At 39.5% G+C, this 17726-nt stretch overlaps 1 protein-coding gene across 13 annotated transcripts in view; it reads right to left on the reverse strand.

Annotated features, from left to right (window-relative positions):
- Positions 1 to 17726, reverse strand: part of RAPGEF6 (Rap guanine nucleotide exchange factor 6) — a 119828-nt gene that overhangs the window by 66468 nt on the left and 35634 nt on the right. For 12 of the 13 annotated variants that reach the window (XM_015641794.3, XM_033517607.1, XM_015641795.3 and 9 more), the window contains 2 exons: positions 11381 to 11450; positions 9425 to 9568 (listed from right to left, as the gene is read on the reverse strand). In XM_015641794.3, coding sequence (XP_015497280.1) covers positions 9425 to 9568; positions 11381 to 11450 — 214 coding nt within the window. Of the gene's footprint in view, positions 1 to 9424; positions 9569 to 11380; positions 11451 to 17726 lie in introns of those variants that run through there. The other variant, XM_033517611.1, reaches the window with a different exon arrangement.

Genomic DNA, 17726 nt, shown 5'->3' on the forward strand with positions numbered 1-17726 from the left:
GATGACGGCAGTGCTGAGGAAGGGGGAAGCCCCTTTGCTATGGACTCAAACAAATAAAGTTCCTTTCAACGGTTTGAACTGAAATGATTCATACCATGCTCCTCCCTTCCTTCCTGACATCTCATTTCAGCAAGGGGGGGGGAAGTCTGGAAAGGTCTGCAATCCAAAAATCCCTGGTGATGAAAAGGTGTGGATACCAACCCCAAAAAGGTCAGTCTGGGGGACTGAATCCACTCAGAGACACAGAAAAGACAGAACAGCTAATAGCCCACAGCAAAATTTCCCAAACAGATTTTTGATTTTGCTCATTAAGCATAACCTCAATCTAGTCTCAAATCTGACATCACCTCCCAAACCTAAAATGGACCTGCCTGTGATTTCCTCAGCTGACAGTGACCCAGGAAGACAGCTGGGGTCTCCCATTTGCAAAGCCCATAAAGGTGTATATATTTATTTTTTCACTCCACAAAAGTTAATACAAAAATCCATACAAAATAACACTATTTCTTCCCTCAGTTATTCAAAACAGTATCTCAGGTTAAACCAAGTAAATTGAGGCTATTTAGCTACTTTAGGTAGCTGAAGTACATAAAGTACCTTTCACAAGAAAAAGCCTTCTGATTAAACAACCTTGAGAATAATGCATTAAGTCCACAGATGAGGTTTAAAAAAAAATGATGAAAATGCCACTTTCAGCATTTCTTTTGTCTTTTTGCTTCAAGATTAACACCAAACTGGAAGCCTGCCAGTGGGAAGGGGGGAGGGATTTGAGTCCTACCAAAATTTCTCTCCTAAGCAGGGGAAATTTTGAACAGTCCACTCTTCATTTATTAGTGGTCAGTGCATCCAGTTTGAATTGACCTAACAGATAAAGCAAGGGATGAGCCAGATGCCATACCAGCACTCCAAGTTGATAAACCACAACTGCTAACCAAACTTTAAAGGAAACAAAATCAAAATCATAAAGACAAGTATTGTGGCTACTTTACCTCCGACTAGAAACTTCATCACATAAGAACAAAACCCATTAATACTCAGCAACAAAAAGCCAGTCTGACTTGCAAGAACAAGGTAAGGAACAATGACAAATCAAGATACAATGATGGTCCCATTTAGTCCAGTATTTTATCTGTCAGATATATCACTATTAAGAAAGATGCCACATATCAAATACAAAACTGCAAATGCTGTTAAATGTCATTAGATAGTAATCACTTCTATGCCAAAACCAAAGATACTCATCTAGCTATGTGGTTTTCACGCCAAGTTTTTCCAAGGAAAACAGAGCATCCAAATGCTTTTAATTATGCACTGACATTTTCTGATGGTGATTTTTATTGAAAATTGCTCAGGATATTCTCCATCTCTAAACTGGTCCATGAGGCTTACAAAGAACAAGACTGAGTTGATGTGAACTTCCATATTCTAAGTCAGAAATCCATTTTACCTTGAACACAAAGTTAAAGACAACACCATCACAGACCTTTAAAGAAATCCTTCAGTGCTATGTGACATTCAATCCAACAACTCCAGCTTACAACTTTACAAGGCTAACATACAAAATAACCCTTCAAACAACTACTTTTCTCTAAGGCAGGAGAAACCTAAACCTCAGTGAAAGACTGAGTTGGCTACAAGTGAGACTACAACTAGACTGTTATATTTGAATAGAGCATATTGGACAGAAATAGCCCAGATGGAAGACAGAAAATAAAAAGCAGGTCCATGCATGCTACCATCTCCCTGCACATAGGGAGACCAGCTTGCTGGCTTACTGTCAGATTCCTACTAGAAGCCACCTAATATGTCATTTCAAGAGACTGAAACAATAACATTAAAAACAAGGATCAGAGAAACAACTGCAACTCATACACAAAAGATTTTTAAGCCACCAAAATGAACAAAACATCTCTCTGGTGCAGAGCATCCTTTACCATCAATGCCCAAGGGACACAACACAGTATGAGCAGTGGGCACAACCCTCACACATCATTCTCCACTGAGTTTGCCTAAGAGGTTGCTTATAAAAAATAAATGACTTTGGAACTGCCACCCAAACCCTTAGGGTCCATCAAAACAGATATTAACTCTCTGAACATGCTACATAAAATATTTTCTCAGGCATTTTCCAAGGAACTGAGTTAATTTCTACCATGGTGTAAATTTGTCTATGTGTTAAAAGGAGAAAGAAACAGATAACTGGTTACTGTGTGAACAGCACAGTAGTGAGTGAATTTTTACTTCTTGTGGTGGCAATTTGCAAAATATTTTGAAGTTTTGTAAGATTTTTCTGCCACAAGAGTACATCCCTCCCACAGTACTGTCAGCACCAGATGAGGTCAAGATTTGAGCAACTCTCTAGATTGATCCCAGTCAACAGAGTGGGATGGTTTCCCTGCAAACGACAGACTGTGTTCTGGATCTGCTTCCAAACAGTTCCAGGCTTCCTGGTGAAAGTGCTCACCAGGTAAAAAGGCTGATGTGTTTGGACTGGAAGTAAGAAATTAGTGTAAAAATATCCGTAAGTTTTTCTTGAATTATCATAAACAAGTGCAGTTCTGCTGAGCAAGGGGAAGGCAACTTGCTGTGGGATGACCCTGGGTCAGGGGTCCCATCATCACCCCAACACCTGTGAGGGAACAGACAGATGTACAGTTGAGTGCTAAACTTACTCAAGACGGAGAAAGGTTCAAAAACAAGTATTTGAGGCAGGAATCATAGAACAGGTTGTGAGGGACCTTAAAGCTCATCTCGTTCCATCCGTCCTGCCATGGGCAGGGACACTTCCCACTAGAACAGGTTGCTCCAAGCCTTGTTCAACGTGGCCTTGAAGAGAGAGAAGATGAGTACTATTACTCATAGAGTAGCTCTCCTTAACAGCAGCTCAGTACCTTGTTCCAGGACCAAAGCCACAGGCTGGTAGGGCAGGACAATGTCTGTCCATGTGTCCTGCAGCAGAAAAAATGCCTCATCCCAACACTGTGGCATCACCCCCCACCACAAGCTCTCCTCAGGGCTACAAGAAGGGCTGCAAACTATTGACAGTAGCCAGACTTCAGTAAGTACAGATGTTTGCTTAAAATAAACCCTCCCGAGTTTCAGTCTGATGTAGTTTCATTTGTGCATCATTCTTAACTGCTGTTACACAGCTGCACATCACCTCCAAACTGAGGTGATTCCTGTAAGCCACAGTTTACACATAACCTGCCTGTCAGGTCCCAAAAATCTTGAGGAAAACTCCTGAAAATAAGGTCTGAAAAACAACCACTTTCATTATGAATAAATTGGGGTTGACATGTTGCATTACATTGTTAGTTAAAAAAAAAAATAATCTGAAAAACAGATTTTAACCAAAGGGCAGTATTTTCATTAAGTATTTTTGTACTTTCTGTGCAGCCTATTCAACTTATTACTCACTTGAAACTGAAAGCACTCATTAATTGGACTGGGAAACACAAGTGGTCTATGGAAATTCCTGGGAAGATTTTTAATGCACAGCACACTTTGAGGATTGGTGTTTTGCTAATGACCACCATAACCAGTGGCAGACTTTCAAGGAGCCCTTGAAAGTAACACTGCTGACAAAATGAGCAGACAAAATCAATATGTAAGTATGAGAGAACATGCATTTGGCAATTCTCCCCTTGCTTACAAAAGCAGATGTAAGTGCCCGAGGACAGCTCGAAAGACCAGGGCAAGTTCAAGATGCTGAGCACAGGTTCCCGTGCTGGATGCCAGTGGGACCCTGCCAAAGGTTGTTTCCAGCTCCACCAGTGAAGCAGTAGAATCATACAATCACAGTATCTTTAAGGCTGGAGAATACCTCCAAGTTCAGGAAGTTCAACCATCAATCCAGCAGCACCAGCACTTTCACCAAGCCCTCATTGCCATACCCACAGAGTTTTTTTACACTTCCAGGGATGGTGATTCCAACACTGCCCTGAGCAGCCTGTTTCAATGCTTTACAACCCTTTCTATGGTGAATTTTTTCCCAATATCCAACCTAAAATGTCCCTGGCTCAACCTGACGCTGTTTCCACTCATTCCATCGCTTGTTACCTGGGAGACTAAATCAACCCTCGTGGTTCCAGCCTCCCGTCAGGGAGTTAGTTGTAGAGCATGATATGGTCCTTTCCAAGCCTCCTTTACTCCAGGTTGAGCCCTGCCAGCTCCCTTGGACTTTCATGAAGACTCATGCTGCAGATCCTTCCCCAGATGTCCAGCCTGGGAAGCAGACACCTCTGTACCGTCCATTAACAGAGCTGCTTAACCACTACTTGATTCACAACCTTCTCCCTCACCCCCAAAGCCCAGCCTAACAGTAACTTTCCAGAAATCAGGGGGCTACATCCATGTACATCTCCTCTCCTCCACCAGACAGTGCCGGATCCACACCCACGTGCCCTCTGTGTGCGGTCCATGACAAACCAAACCCACAGGGGCCCACACAGGAAGCGAACACGCTGCAGATGCTGCTTCTTTTGATCAAAGAATACATAAAACTGCAAGAGTTCAGAAGAGCTGCAAACAGGGACAGCATTTGTGGGCTTTCCCAAGGTCCTGTCCCTCACAAGGTGACTGACATATGCTCCAGAACCTAGACACATCCCTGCTCCTGAGCACCTGACAGCTGGGATCCCACCTAGGCCATGCAAAATTAAAGATTGAGACTAGAGAAAATCCTCTATGTTGTTAAAAAACAGCCTCAGGAAGAAGGAACCTGCATTATCTCTTTGTATCACACAACACCTCCAAAGAAATAATGACAACATTAATTTATGTATCCTCTAAGTGCACTGCAAGTCCCATGGATTTCAGCAAAACCTGAATTTTCTTTTGATTCATAGAATCACAGAATGGTTTGGCCTGGAAGGGACCTTGCAAAATAATCAGTCCCAAGCCTCTACCACAGGAAAGGATACCTTCCATTATCCCAGCTTGCTCCAAGCCGCATCAAACAAGGCCTTGAACACTTTCAGGGATGGGGCAGATACAGCCTCAAATTACTGACCATAAACATGAATTAGAAAAATTTTACTGAAATAAAAAAAGGTTTGAGTTTACAGGTTTACAGGTTAGACCCTGTTTGAATTGAACAGTGTCAGAAAGATAAATGCAAAAACTTACTATCTCAGGTTTTATTTTTTAACTCTGAAGTTAAATAATTGAACTGTTTACTTTCTTATTACTTGATCCAAGATCAAAACAGCAATTTAATTTTTTTAAAGCACCAGAATTATAATTTATTTTTTTTAAAGCATCTTATCATTTAAAAGTCACTTGCTGTTATTCTGGCTGCAGTTTTGCAATCTGCTACTGCATGACCACAAAAGTTTGGGATACAGTTTAACAGAGACGATCACAATTACTTTTTCTGTATGTAAAATACACAGTTGTATTATTACTTTCTTCTTTTATAATCATAAAACATGACTGCATTATTGATTGGGTTGAGAAGTAGACTAAAAAAAGAAATGACTCACTTGTCTCCTTTGTGATGCTGCCCTGCTGCAATGACCCCAGCTCCTGGCTGGATTATTACTGCCATGAAGATATGCAATCATGCTAACAAATCAAATCTGAAGCAACAGCTGTAATTAACACCAATGGTACATTTCTTCCTAGTCTGTTTATTTTGATTTAGAGTTTTGCCAAATTGCAGCCAGTATCACTTTCTCCCCCTGCAACAGTCAGGATGTTACTGTACAGGTGATGTGCAAGACACAGAATTACTAAGAGACAAACATGGAAAATGCCAGAAATGCGCAGGGATGAAGAGATCTGATGTATTTATGGGGATGCTCAGACCTGCCCCAGGCAGACAGAGCCAGACATACTCAGGCTGTGGCCTCACATGTGACCCACTGTGACAGAGCCACCTCCTCCAGCCCTTCACAGGCAGCAGTGCTATTGTGTATCCTGAAAAGAACATTGAAATACACAATTGTCCTTGGGATCTGGTTAGCCTGCTGTACTATAGAGGAGAAGAATCCTCACCATCAGCAGCACCTCAACACGGCTTGGGCACACTGGATCTGGAGGAGAGCCCAGCCTGCTCACCAACCCACCAGAGCAGTGCTGGCATCCCCTGCACAGGGGGCAAAGTCACACCACTGTGCACTTTGAAGATAGAGACAGGGAAACTGTCACTCTCAGGGAAAAGAAAGAACACTGCCAGGCATGTGTTCACTGCATTTAACTGTAAGGAAAACAAAACAAACAATAAAAACTTGAACCACAAACAGGTAATTCTGCAGACAACCTTGTGAAATAACACTGTCCTATGAACCACAAAAATCTAGCAAAGAAATCTAAATGGTAACACCTTCACCAAAGAAACCAACCAGATGACCCATTTTTAACATTAGCTCATTTGAGGGAAAGCAGGAAGGGAAGAAATTTAAGATACCCACAATAATTTGAATGTCAACTATTCTGAAGATACACAGTTAAATCAAGAACTAGAACTCTTTTGCTTAATTAAGAGGCATAAGAGAAAAGAAGAGCTTCAAGGATAGTAACATTTAAAAGTAATCATTTAAAATATTATTTAAATTATCTGCATATAAATCTTGGTTTTGTGGCCAATCAGATATTTCTGCAGAACAAGTTCCAGCACTAACAAGAAGTACTCCATGTGAGAAGTAGATGTTAGCTCATGTCACAATCCAATAGGTAATGTTCTACAAAACATGAATTAACCTAATTTATAATCACAGTATATTTAATGTGCAGAGATTTGCATTCTAAGGTTAATGGAGATCACACAGATAATTCCCCTTAAAAGCAAGCCCAAGAAACCTTGTATTTAAGGAAATACTCCTAGTTGTATTAAGAGAATACTGAATTTCAGTATGTAAAGGATCTGAGTTTTCTTTAGAAAGCAGAAAACTACTTGCACATGAGGGATTAGTCATCTAAAAACTTAAATGGTGTCATACTGAGCATTCCAACATCGACCACAGGAGATGGACTGGAGTCCATGTGGAGGCTGGGAAGGTCCAAGCCCTCCCCAAGCACACGGGACTCACAAAAGCTCCATGAGGCTGCATTCAGCATCTGTCACAGAGCACTCAGCAACAGGCTAGGGAGTGAAATAAAACTCTGTGCTCATTCATTAGCATTATGCCCGACAGGAAATCTGCTGGAGAGTTTGTAAACACTTTTCCCACTCTGGCAGAAACCTTATTGCAAGTTCCTGTAAAATGGAAGTCTGACTTACCCTCCTCCTTATCCTGATCCCGTGCCTATAGCAGAGAGCTGGAACTAGATGATCTTCAGGTCCCTTCCAACTCAAACCATTCTATGATCCTACCCTTCTCTCATGCGTTACCTAAAGGGTTACACCATGAAATCTGTTTTTCAAGATCACTGGGAACCAATGTATGAGCACATTCACACAGGTATGGAACTAACCACACGTAAAATAAATTTATTACTTTACTAGTTTATAATGGAATATCGAAAAATATAACCAAACCTCTCCTTACTTGTCACACAGGCAGCTTGTTATCGTATTTTGATTCCTTAGTCACCTGTTGCGTTACAAATTATTTTTTGCTACCTTAAGTACTCAGAGTGTGACATTTTCCAATTAGGAGCTTACAGTCTACAAAAGAAGGATTAGTATTTCAGTTCAGACTGCTGAAAACCCAGAATCTTGGAGATTTGGTAGCAGAGAGGTGTTTGTTTAGTCTTTGCAACTTAGCACTCACTTATCCAGGAAAATACCTAGTGTTACAGGACTCTTATATATTCCTAATTAACAGACATAAAAGCAGATTTAGGAATGTGCTGTTGATTTAAGAAGTTTATACAATTTTGTATCAAATGCCTCATGTATGCATATATATTTCCCCCCTGCCAAATCTGAGGAAGCCATCAGGTTTGCAACTACAGGCACAGGTGCTCTGTACTGTTGGTAACAATGAAATAAATCAACACGAAGAAAAATAAACCAACTTGAAAAAAAATCTTAGTGAGGACATCATCTGTTGACAAACCACAGTCCTGTGAGTGTACCACACTGACTCCTCGTAGCAATAACTGACAGCCTCTGAAATCACTCAAGAAGCCGTGAAACTTGTTCTTTCTCACAACAAAGATGCCAAGTCCCTTCTCACGCATCCCTCCAGGCAAGCTGCATAGGTAGCAACACCATCAGCTGTTCCTGGGATTCTCCTACTCTTAGCAATGAAACCTGAGAATTATTATCTATGTGCTTATTCACTGTCACAAACACCAAAGAGACAGAGATAGATTCTGTCATACACAGATTGGAATTTAATTCCTAATAAAGCTTTAGGAATGTCAGAGTCCAGAGTGTGAGGGTCCAACTTCCCATTTCTTCAATAACTAATGTAATGTCTTGCTAATGATAAAATCCAGCATCTGTGACAGTTCTAGAAATGAGATGGCAGAGGATGTTAAACTTCAAGCAGCATATTTTCTTCCAGTCACAGACACAGCAATGCTGTGCAGGGCCTAAAATCACCACCTGCGACCCAACTGCTACCAACATGCAGAAAAAACATCAGTTTACATAAATTGTAAGCTCATGTCTGACTGCACACATCAGGTATTTTGAAGCCTATAAGTAAGAATGTATCTCCTTTGGGGAGATGAAAAGAAAGATGGGGAAAAGGGGGAGAAGTAGTTCTTTTTTCTCTTCTGAGCATGAATACCATTCCAGGCTTGCAATTCAATGCTAGTACTGGTTTTGACATTTGATTTTCAAAGCAGATCAAGTTATCCAAAACAATTCTTTTCAATTAAATTATTTGTCTAGATCACATATATCTCCTGCTACCAAGCAGGAAGTTTGAAAAATAATGATGAAGAAAAACTTTCATATATGCTTTGCAGCCCTGAAACCACAGAGGTACGTGCCTTCCCACAGTGCAGAGTTTATAGTCTCTGCTGCTATTTAAGACTAGCAGATGAGTTGCTATTCTTTTTGATGCTCAAACTACCACTACACTGTTTTTAAGCACGTTAACATAGCCAAGTACAAGAGCATTAATGCTGTGTTGACCTGCATTTGCAATAACTCATCTCGAAACCGCAGTTCAACTTTATTAAGGAAAAAAAAATAAACCCACCAATTCCTACATCTTACCAAAAGAATTCCAGGTAAAACCAACAAAAACTGATGAAAGACCATTTCTCTGTCCAATGAGCATGTTAAGATTTATTCATAGTGCTCAGCTGAAAAAAACCCCATCTTTTCCAATTACTACCTTCACTTCCACCTATGGTGCTCCAATGCAAACCACTTCACTGCCCCTCAACACGAAAAAAGCGTTCTCAAAAAAGGCAAGCATGGACTATTTCACTTCACCAGTTTTGTCTCCAAAAGAACATTCCAGCCAGCCATGCAGACATCACAGTGCCAAGGAGATGGGCCAAGGGAGAGCAGACTCACCAACATGTAGCTGCTGGAATCCACATTGTCCGTGATGGTCTGACGCTCACCCCTCAGGTTGATCTTCCTATACCTGCGACGGGACTGCCGGAGTGGGACTTCTCTTTGCAAGATGTTTTCCTCATTGTCTTTAGAGTTCTCCACCTGAAACACATGTTCAGGCTCCTGGTTAAACATCCAGTTTTTCCATAGCACTGACAGCTGATGGAGCCGTATGAAGTTCATGTGGAAGGAACAAACATAAGTTCAGGGCAGCTAAACTTTTCTGAAGAAAACAACCGTGGTGGCTTCAGAGAAGCAGTGCTGCAGATCTCAGAAGTGCCTTATTACAATGAGCCGGAGGCCACAGTTTCCTTCCGGGAAATAGCGTATTTTAAAAAAAAAGTAAAGGCATACATCTCCTCTAAACAATGTCACTCATCAGTAGAAAGCCTTCTGCACACACATGTATCATGAAGGAGTTACAGGCACTGCTCATTTCAAGTTTATCTTCAGCATAGGAATTACCATTTTTTGTGTATTTACAATCTGGCAGAAATATTGAATTATATTCTATTTTTAGTAGTGTAATTTTTAAAAGTGTAATTTATTTTTAGCACCCGTCATAGCTAAACAACTTTAAATATTCCAGCTTTTTATAAATGGCTACTTCACCTAGGTCATACTGCCTTTTAATTGCTTGCAGTGGATTATAGAGAAATGGCTGGAACTTGATTCATATCTTGATGTTAAATATTATTTCTGACTAAGCATTAAAGATTAGGTAAATTTATCTTGTTAGTAAAAGCCAACATGAAACCTTTTATCTCAATAGCTACAATTCTTTTTTTTTTTTCTGTAAAAAGCAGTCTCATCCTTTCCCATTTCCTTTTGATGTTTTGGAAAAATATATCCCAGCAGGAAACAGGGCAGACATGCATGCAAATAGGCTGCAGCAGGCAATGTATTTACTACACAGAAGTTTCTACTGTCTTCAATGGCTTATTTTTAATATTTTTTTCTCTAAATTTCACTGGAAAATCCTAAACATTAAGACTATACTACTGGAACTGAAGAACCTCTGTTTGATCTTACACAGCTCTCACTTCACATAATCAAGTAAATTATCTTAAAATTAAAATCCAAAAGATACAAAGAAATGAAACCCAGAAAGACTTAACAGACAGAAACAGGAAAGTAACCAAACTACACCATCACAAAAGCATGATCACATGTAGCTTCCACATCACTTTTTCCTAACACCTACAGTCTGTCTAAGGTCAAAGGAAGGTGCAAGCAGCTGAGCTTGTCTTGTGGGTTATTCTTGATTCCATAGAGAAATCATATATTAGCAACATGGGTTGAAGATACAATAGTTAGAAAAGTTAGAAAAGGAGAATGAAGCTCACATCATAATATTGTCAAAAAAAGAAATCAGAAAAGCTGAATTCCCCCAGCAAGGGATAACCACACATTTCACTGTAATTTTACTACCTCTTTGCAAAGGAACAGGACAAGAACCAAAGATATTCAAGCTTGGCTCTCATGTGCCTTCTACCTACAAGCCTTCACACTATGTGGCATTGCAAAGGCTTGGAGGAAGAACATTTTTCCACCCAGACATAACCAATAAAAGCCATGAACTGGGGAATGGGGGTGTAAATAAAATATTCAAGATAGAAGACTGACATAGCCTGGCTCAGGAATGCTCAGCTCAGCCATGACTGTTAGGCTTTTGAAACTCAAGTAAGCATAATTTTAGAAAGAATGACCTAATCATCATCATCATTTACCCATCTAGATTAAATTTACATAGCTACTGCTGTTACAAGAGCAGCCATAGGTATAATTGAAATCAAGGCAATTTTACTGCAATTTCATAGAATACTCTACAATAAGCTTTCTGCTGTAAAATAGAAAGAATTTGCTGAAACCAGCAATAGATTTAAATATACATATGAAAAAAATTTGTCTTACCACAATCATTTCTGAAGGTTCCAAAATGATACATTCGCATCCTCGCTTTCCTCCAGACTGCTTGCCAAAACTAGAGTGGGATGGAAAAAAAGCAAATGAAAAGTAGTGAGATGAACAGTTTATTTTACCTTTTCAGTAAGCAAAAATAATTTGCAATGGTCTATGTTGTTAAAAAACAAAACAAAACAAAAGAACAAAGAAAAACTGATGAAAACTATTGTATGAAAAATGCTAATTAGATAGTATCATTACCATACAGCACCCCTCATCACAGCCTGCTATATAAAGTCCAAATATAAAGAATGTGTTTTTGTAAAATCATTATTACTTGCAGATACTCAAAACTACTCATAATACATTTCAGTTCTGACAAGAAAACTTTAGTAAATTTTAATTAAACAGGCCTTGTAAAAACAAATACACATAAATTCCAAAGACTCCAAAATACAACTCAGCACACAGAATTTTTAGTGGGAATTTCCTCAACTCTACATCACCCCTTCATCCTCCCAGGGAAGGGGAGACAGAGAACCTCTTTTCTAATATTGAGCCTTAACCTGTGAGCTCTGTCCTTATGTTGCTACTTGCACCTTCACAAGGAAGGGGTCATGGTGATGGGTTCTGTTTAAGAAGTAGGAAAGAACACAAATGTAACAAAGCATGATGGGCAGTGTAAGACAGCAGCTGAGGAAAGCAGCTAAAAACAACCTGATGTGCTTTAGCTCAACTCTAACAGACTTCCTTCAGGACACTGACCAACAGAGGTGACTTTAGAGAAGTCACCTCTGGAGAAAGCACCATGCAACCAGATCTGAGGGTGCTGGAGCTACCAGCAAAAGAGGACTGAGCCAGACACTGCTGGGGGATGTGTGGGGTGTGTTACAGACGATTAACTTCTCAAATCAACCCATTTGTGACTGTAGTGGTACTTGGAATTGAATATATCTGGATTTGCATATTAAGTAAGCTGGTCTTCACTCCTGACCCATTACCCTGAGGTGGGAATGCTTGACCTACTCACTCCCTGGGCAGGAGGAAAAGTGATTCCACAACCCCAGCACACCAAACTCCTTGATGAGCAGTACAGTGGATGGATTAGCAGTTCAGTAGTTGTAGCTGACATGCTACAAACTCAGACTGTTAACATCAATCACATTTTATCACCCCCCAGCAGGTGAGATAACTGAAGAATTGGTTAATGCAAAGCAGGGATTAATGCATGAATTAGAAGGAAGTTAAGACAAGAGTGGAGACAAGCCCTTAAAAAGTGCGTCAGCTCCGTCTGTTTTCACTGAGGTTATGTTTAAAAAGTACATCTGAAACTCCAGCCACACAAGATTTGAGTTACATACACAGTCATCTAAACAGCAAAGATCCACTGAAACCACCATCACTTTATAAAGAACACTAGAAAAGACTCACATTCCTAAACAACACTCCAAAACTTCTGTGGGATATATACAACTATGGGAAAAGAATTTAAGGAACTAAACTGAAGCTAAAAGACTAACTAAACTAAACTAAGCTGAAGAAGGGGAGGTTTTGATTAGATATTAGGAAGAAGTTCTTCCCTGTGAAGGTGGTGAGGCCCTTGTACAGGCTGCCCAGATAAACTGTGGCTGCCCCACCCCTGGAAGTGCTCAAGGCCAGGTCAGATGGGGCTTGAAACAACTTCACCTAGGGGAAGGTGTCCCTGGCCATGGCAAGGGGCTGGAACCAGGTGAGCTTAAATGTCCTTTCCATCACAACTCATTCTGTGATTCTCTGAAACTCTGAAGTTACCCAAGTGAAGCTTCAGACTATTGAAACAAAGAAATTATCAGTGTAATCCAGTTATGATAAAGAATTACAATTAATAGGAGTATGGCAGCTTCCACTGTCAAGTTTTGATTTTGCTAACCATCTACTGAAGGAAAAGAAAAAAATATTTAAATTACATGATTGCAACATAGCCATAAATGCCATGACAACTTTTTCACCCAGACTAGACAAGAACAAGTTTCATATACAAAAACTGGCATTTTCACACACCTATAGTAAGAAACTCAAAGTTTCATGCCTTCTTTCATGCTTTTTCCACACAGCATGTAATCCAGGCATGAAAGTCTCATGCTCTTACAACACATAAAAAGAATGGTGAAACTACTCTCACGCTTACAAGAGTTAATTCAGTTCAGAAAATACAGAACTATCATTTTTAATGTCAGCACCAACATTAAGGTGAACTGAAATCCATGTTAGGATTTCTCCACAAACTAAACACCAAAGTGAGATCAACTTTGCCATGGGATTATTTTCAATAAAAAAAAAAGTTAAATAATATTTAATTCTATTCCTTATAGAGGAAAGTAAAGACAAAAGTGTTTTTTTTCAAAACACCAAAATTATAAAGGAATTATATGCAACTGGAAGTTTCAGGTTCTGCACCTTTTTAAAACCAGAAATAATCATTATCAGTTTTATGACAAAACAGATTACTATTATTGCTACATCCCCTGTAGTTACAAAAAAGCACAAATTTCCTGTTGCAGGTTGTTCAACCAAAGTATTTTTGTTGTGTAACAACGTTTTATCAAACTCCTGGAGGTCAAGGAAGAGTTGTGTTTTTTTACATAAACACATTCCTCAAATTCAGCCACTGTCCAGCCTCTCTCTGCTTATGTTGCAGCATTTGCTAATTAAGTAATAACAGTAAACTCTAATGAGGACAAGAACAGTGCTTGGAACAAAGGTCACAGTCTTAGCCCTATCATTTCTCCATGAGGCACTTTACAACAACCAACTACTTGGAAAAGGATCAGGTTCCAAAGACAAAACCCACCCAGATAATCCTAAAGAATAAACTACTCATATTAACAAGTCAGAAGGTCAAGTTTCATTATTTCTTTGTACACACCATGGATGGTTTATTGATTATTCCACAGCAGAGATCCTTCCAAAGGAGGCCGCATATGGTTTTTCCCCAGCCATAACTACTGTGTCTTGAAAATACCAACTTTTAACATTCCTAATTAACATACACAATAATGTTTCAGAAACATGGGTTTTAAATTTCTTAATGACTTATTACATATTTTTCCTCTAGAATACAAATATTTAACTTCTCTATCAGTTAAGAGGTTTGCTGACATCAACATACTTCACTAATCTGACAATTATAATCAAGGCTTCAGAAGAACATTCATTCCTAAATGTTTGTAAATGGAAAAGGTTCAGCTGAACAAAGACTTGAAAGTGGAGGAGAGAAAATCCACTTGGGAAACAAGAGCAAACTTTGACATGGAACATTCTTCCAAGGAAGAAGTAACATTTCTGTGACACCAAGTTACTTGGAGAAGTCTTTAGCTGGTGATTAGACTCACCCAAAGCTGAACCATGCTGTTTCTCAGAAGAGAGAGAGCTCTGGAAAGTATATATATATATATATATACTTAGTCTTTTTGGTTACCCAAGTCAGCACCCAACAAGACTGTGACCATGGACATCCTTTCCCAGGGTCAGGTTTGCTTCCTGGAAAGGTCCAGTCCAAGAAGCCCATTTCAGTACTTCTGCTTACCAACCACCACTGCAGCTTCCCCAACCAAAAGCACATCTCAGAAATGCCACATCCTCCTGATGTCACATGTGCCAAGATACGTAAGAAAACTGGGAAAGACTCACTAAGGTACAGCACATTACACATGCTTTAGTGCTTTAAGCAGAGTGGGGAAAAGAATCTAATTAAAATATTTAAATTAACACTGAAAGTGTAAGAAAACATAAAACTATGTAAATTGAGTTCTACTTACAATAAAAAATTGTGAAAAGACATACCACCACTGGTATAACCATTAAAAAAGTTTTAAATGATCCAACAATTTAATTGGCATTGTTAACACACGTGTGATATAAATAAGTCTTAAATTTAATATCATTCTATAGCTTGTCATTGCTAGAAGCCTAGAAAAATCAGTGTTATAAAACTGCAATACAACTTTTTTATTTATAATTTTATTGTATGTTCCCATCACTTAATATTCATCTACTTCACCTGCATCATTAATTTTCACACAGTCACTCAATGGTCTGCAATTCTGTCATGGGAAAAAAATGTCTGCCATATACCAAAAGCAGCTTTGTTTATCCTTGATTTATGGATGCCTCATTTACAAGAAACTGTGTTTTTCTTCTGATTCACTGCTACTCATAATTAAAAGCGCTTAAGCAGTTGCATCATCTGAGAAAAGAATTTAAGTTAAACAGGCATGAAATCCCATACCAACAACTAATGGGTGTTCAAGCCATGGGATCAGACTGCAGCTACCAAAATGTAAAAGTCCAGGACTGCAGATAAGAATTCTCAGGCCAGGCTGGACAGGGCTTGGAGAAACCTGGTCTACTGAAGCGTCCCTGCCCATGGCAGTGGGCTGAAACTAAATGAGCTTTAAGGCCCCTTCCAACCCAAACCAGTGTGTGATTCTGTGACATTCCTTGGTTCATCTGTCCCTTTTCCACTGTGTGATCTGCTCATATCTCCAGAGCTGCAGAGTACCTTAGAAGTGCAGGCACCTGAGTATGTGCCTGACTTCATTGATACAGAGAATAGAAGAAAATTAAACACTGGAGGGAGCCTTCTATATCTGAGAATACTCCTATTTTCACACTCCCCAAAATGGGAAGGTGATAACTTGAAGGTACTGGACCTTTTATACCAAACCTTACTTTCATCAAGTAAACCATTTAGAAACACCTCCAACATAACATATTTTGAACATACCTCTTGAAACAAACACTGCTTTCTGAACACAAATGTTTTGAAAATTCTCATATTCAGCTGTTGTGCAACCTGAGTATTTGGTGATGAAATACATCCAGAATGGCCAAACTGACTAATTTAAGCAATAGCTATGACATTTTACTCAAACATTTCCTGATATCAATACACTCAAGTTATTCAATACTGATAGCTTCTCATTCTTCATTACTCAGAATATCATGTATACCTTAAAGGTAAAAACACAGCCTGTCCCCAAGAGCTTTCAGCCTAGAAACAGATGGAGTTTAAGACTGTCTTCTTATTTGTTTCAATACTAATCAGCAAGCATCTTTAAATTTACAATATTCTACAATATTTTCAGATATTTCAGACATTAAAGCCATCAAAGGTGGGATGTCAGGCACTTTACACACTGTTCTGTATTTTCCAGGAGCCACAAAATAGTAACATCAGCCTGTCTGTGTAAACTGGTGTCAATAACACACAGTAGTTACCTGTGACTGTCAATAAAGCTACCTGCAGTTTTTACCACAGCAGTACTCAATACTGTATTACATGTAGAATGTAGCCAGGGCCCTGATCTACCAGTTTATCAAGATAAGCAAAGGGTTTGCAGATATTCTGTTTTTATGACTATGCCTGTCAGACTGCTTTTAGGTACATAATGATGAAGATAAATTGCACTCGCCACTGCAAAGTGAATCCCATGACCCCACTTATCCAGTAACCTGGATGCCCTTCTCCCATGCCAAAAGGTTTTGTACAGAAGGGCACAACTGGGCCTGGAAGAGACAATATGCTTAAGGAATAAACATGTTTGGCTGGGTTTTTAACAGATGAAAATATGTTTTTGTGCAAGCTGGGGGGGCTACAAGGGCATTTAGTGACAGGACAAGGGGGAATGGTTCTAAGCTGACCTAAGTAGGTTTAGGTGACATATTAGGAAGAAATTCTTTACTATAAGGGTGGGGAGGCCCTGGCACAGGCTGCCAGAGAAGCTGTGGCTGCCCCATCTGTGGAAGTGCTCAAAGCCAGGTTGAGGTGGGGCTTGGAGAAACCTGGGATTGTGGTCTACTCATGGCAGAGGGTTGGAATGAGATAAGCTTTAAGGTCCCTTCCAACCAAAACCATTCTGTGATGCTATGAAAACCATCTCATTTTTCCTCTCCTTGCAGAGTACCTCTTGTGCAGAATAGTTGTTCCAGCAAACCTCTGGATGTCTACTGCAAAGTTGCTGTGGGTCAGATCCAAGATGAAATGCATTCCATTACCAATGAATGTACCACACAAGTATACTAATGGCTGGAATAACCACTAATATTATTAAACACTAATCTAATTACTCTAAAAATGTAATTTTATACTTAAATTTCTTTGCCACTGCTTGGGAAATAACACTGAGGGAAAACCCATAAAGTTGCATAACAGGCAGTAACAGCCACAGTGACTGTAGATAGAAAAGGATCTGCCATTCCTGCATTGCAGTCACAACACAGAAGTATACTCAACATCAAAATCCTCATAGGAATAACCTGTTTTTCTGAGCATCTCCATGAAGGTCTCAATTTCACTAGATTTGTCTCAGCCCAA

This window comes from Parus major, chromosome 13, assembly GCF_001522545.3.
Source record: "Parus major isolate Abel chromosome 13, Parus_major1.1, whole genome shotgun sequence".
NCBI classification, from domain to species: Eukaryota; Metazoa; Chordata; class Aves; order Passeriformes; family Paridae; genus Parus; species Parus major.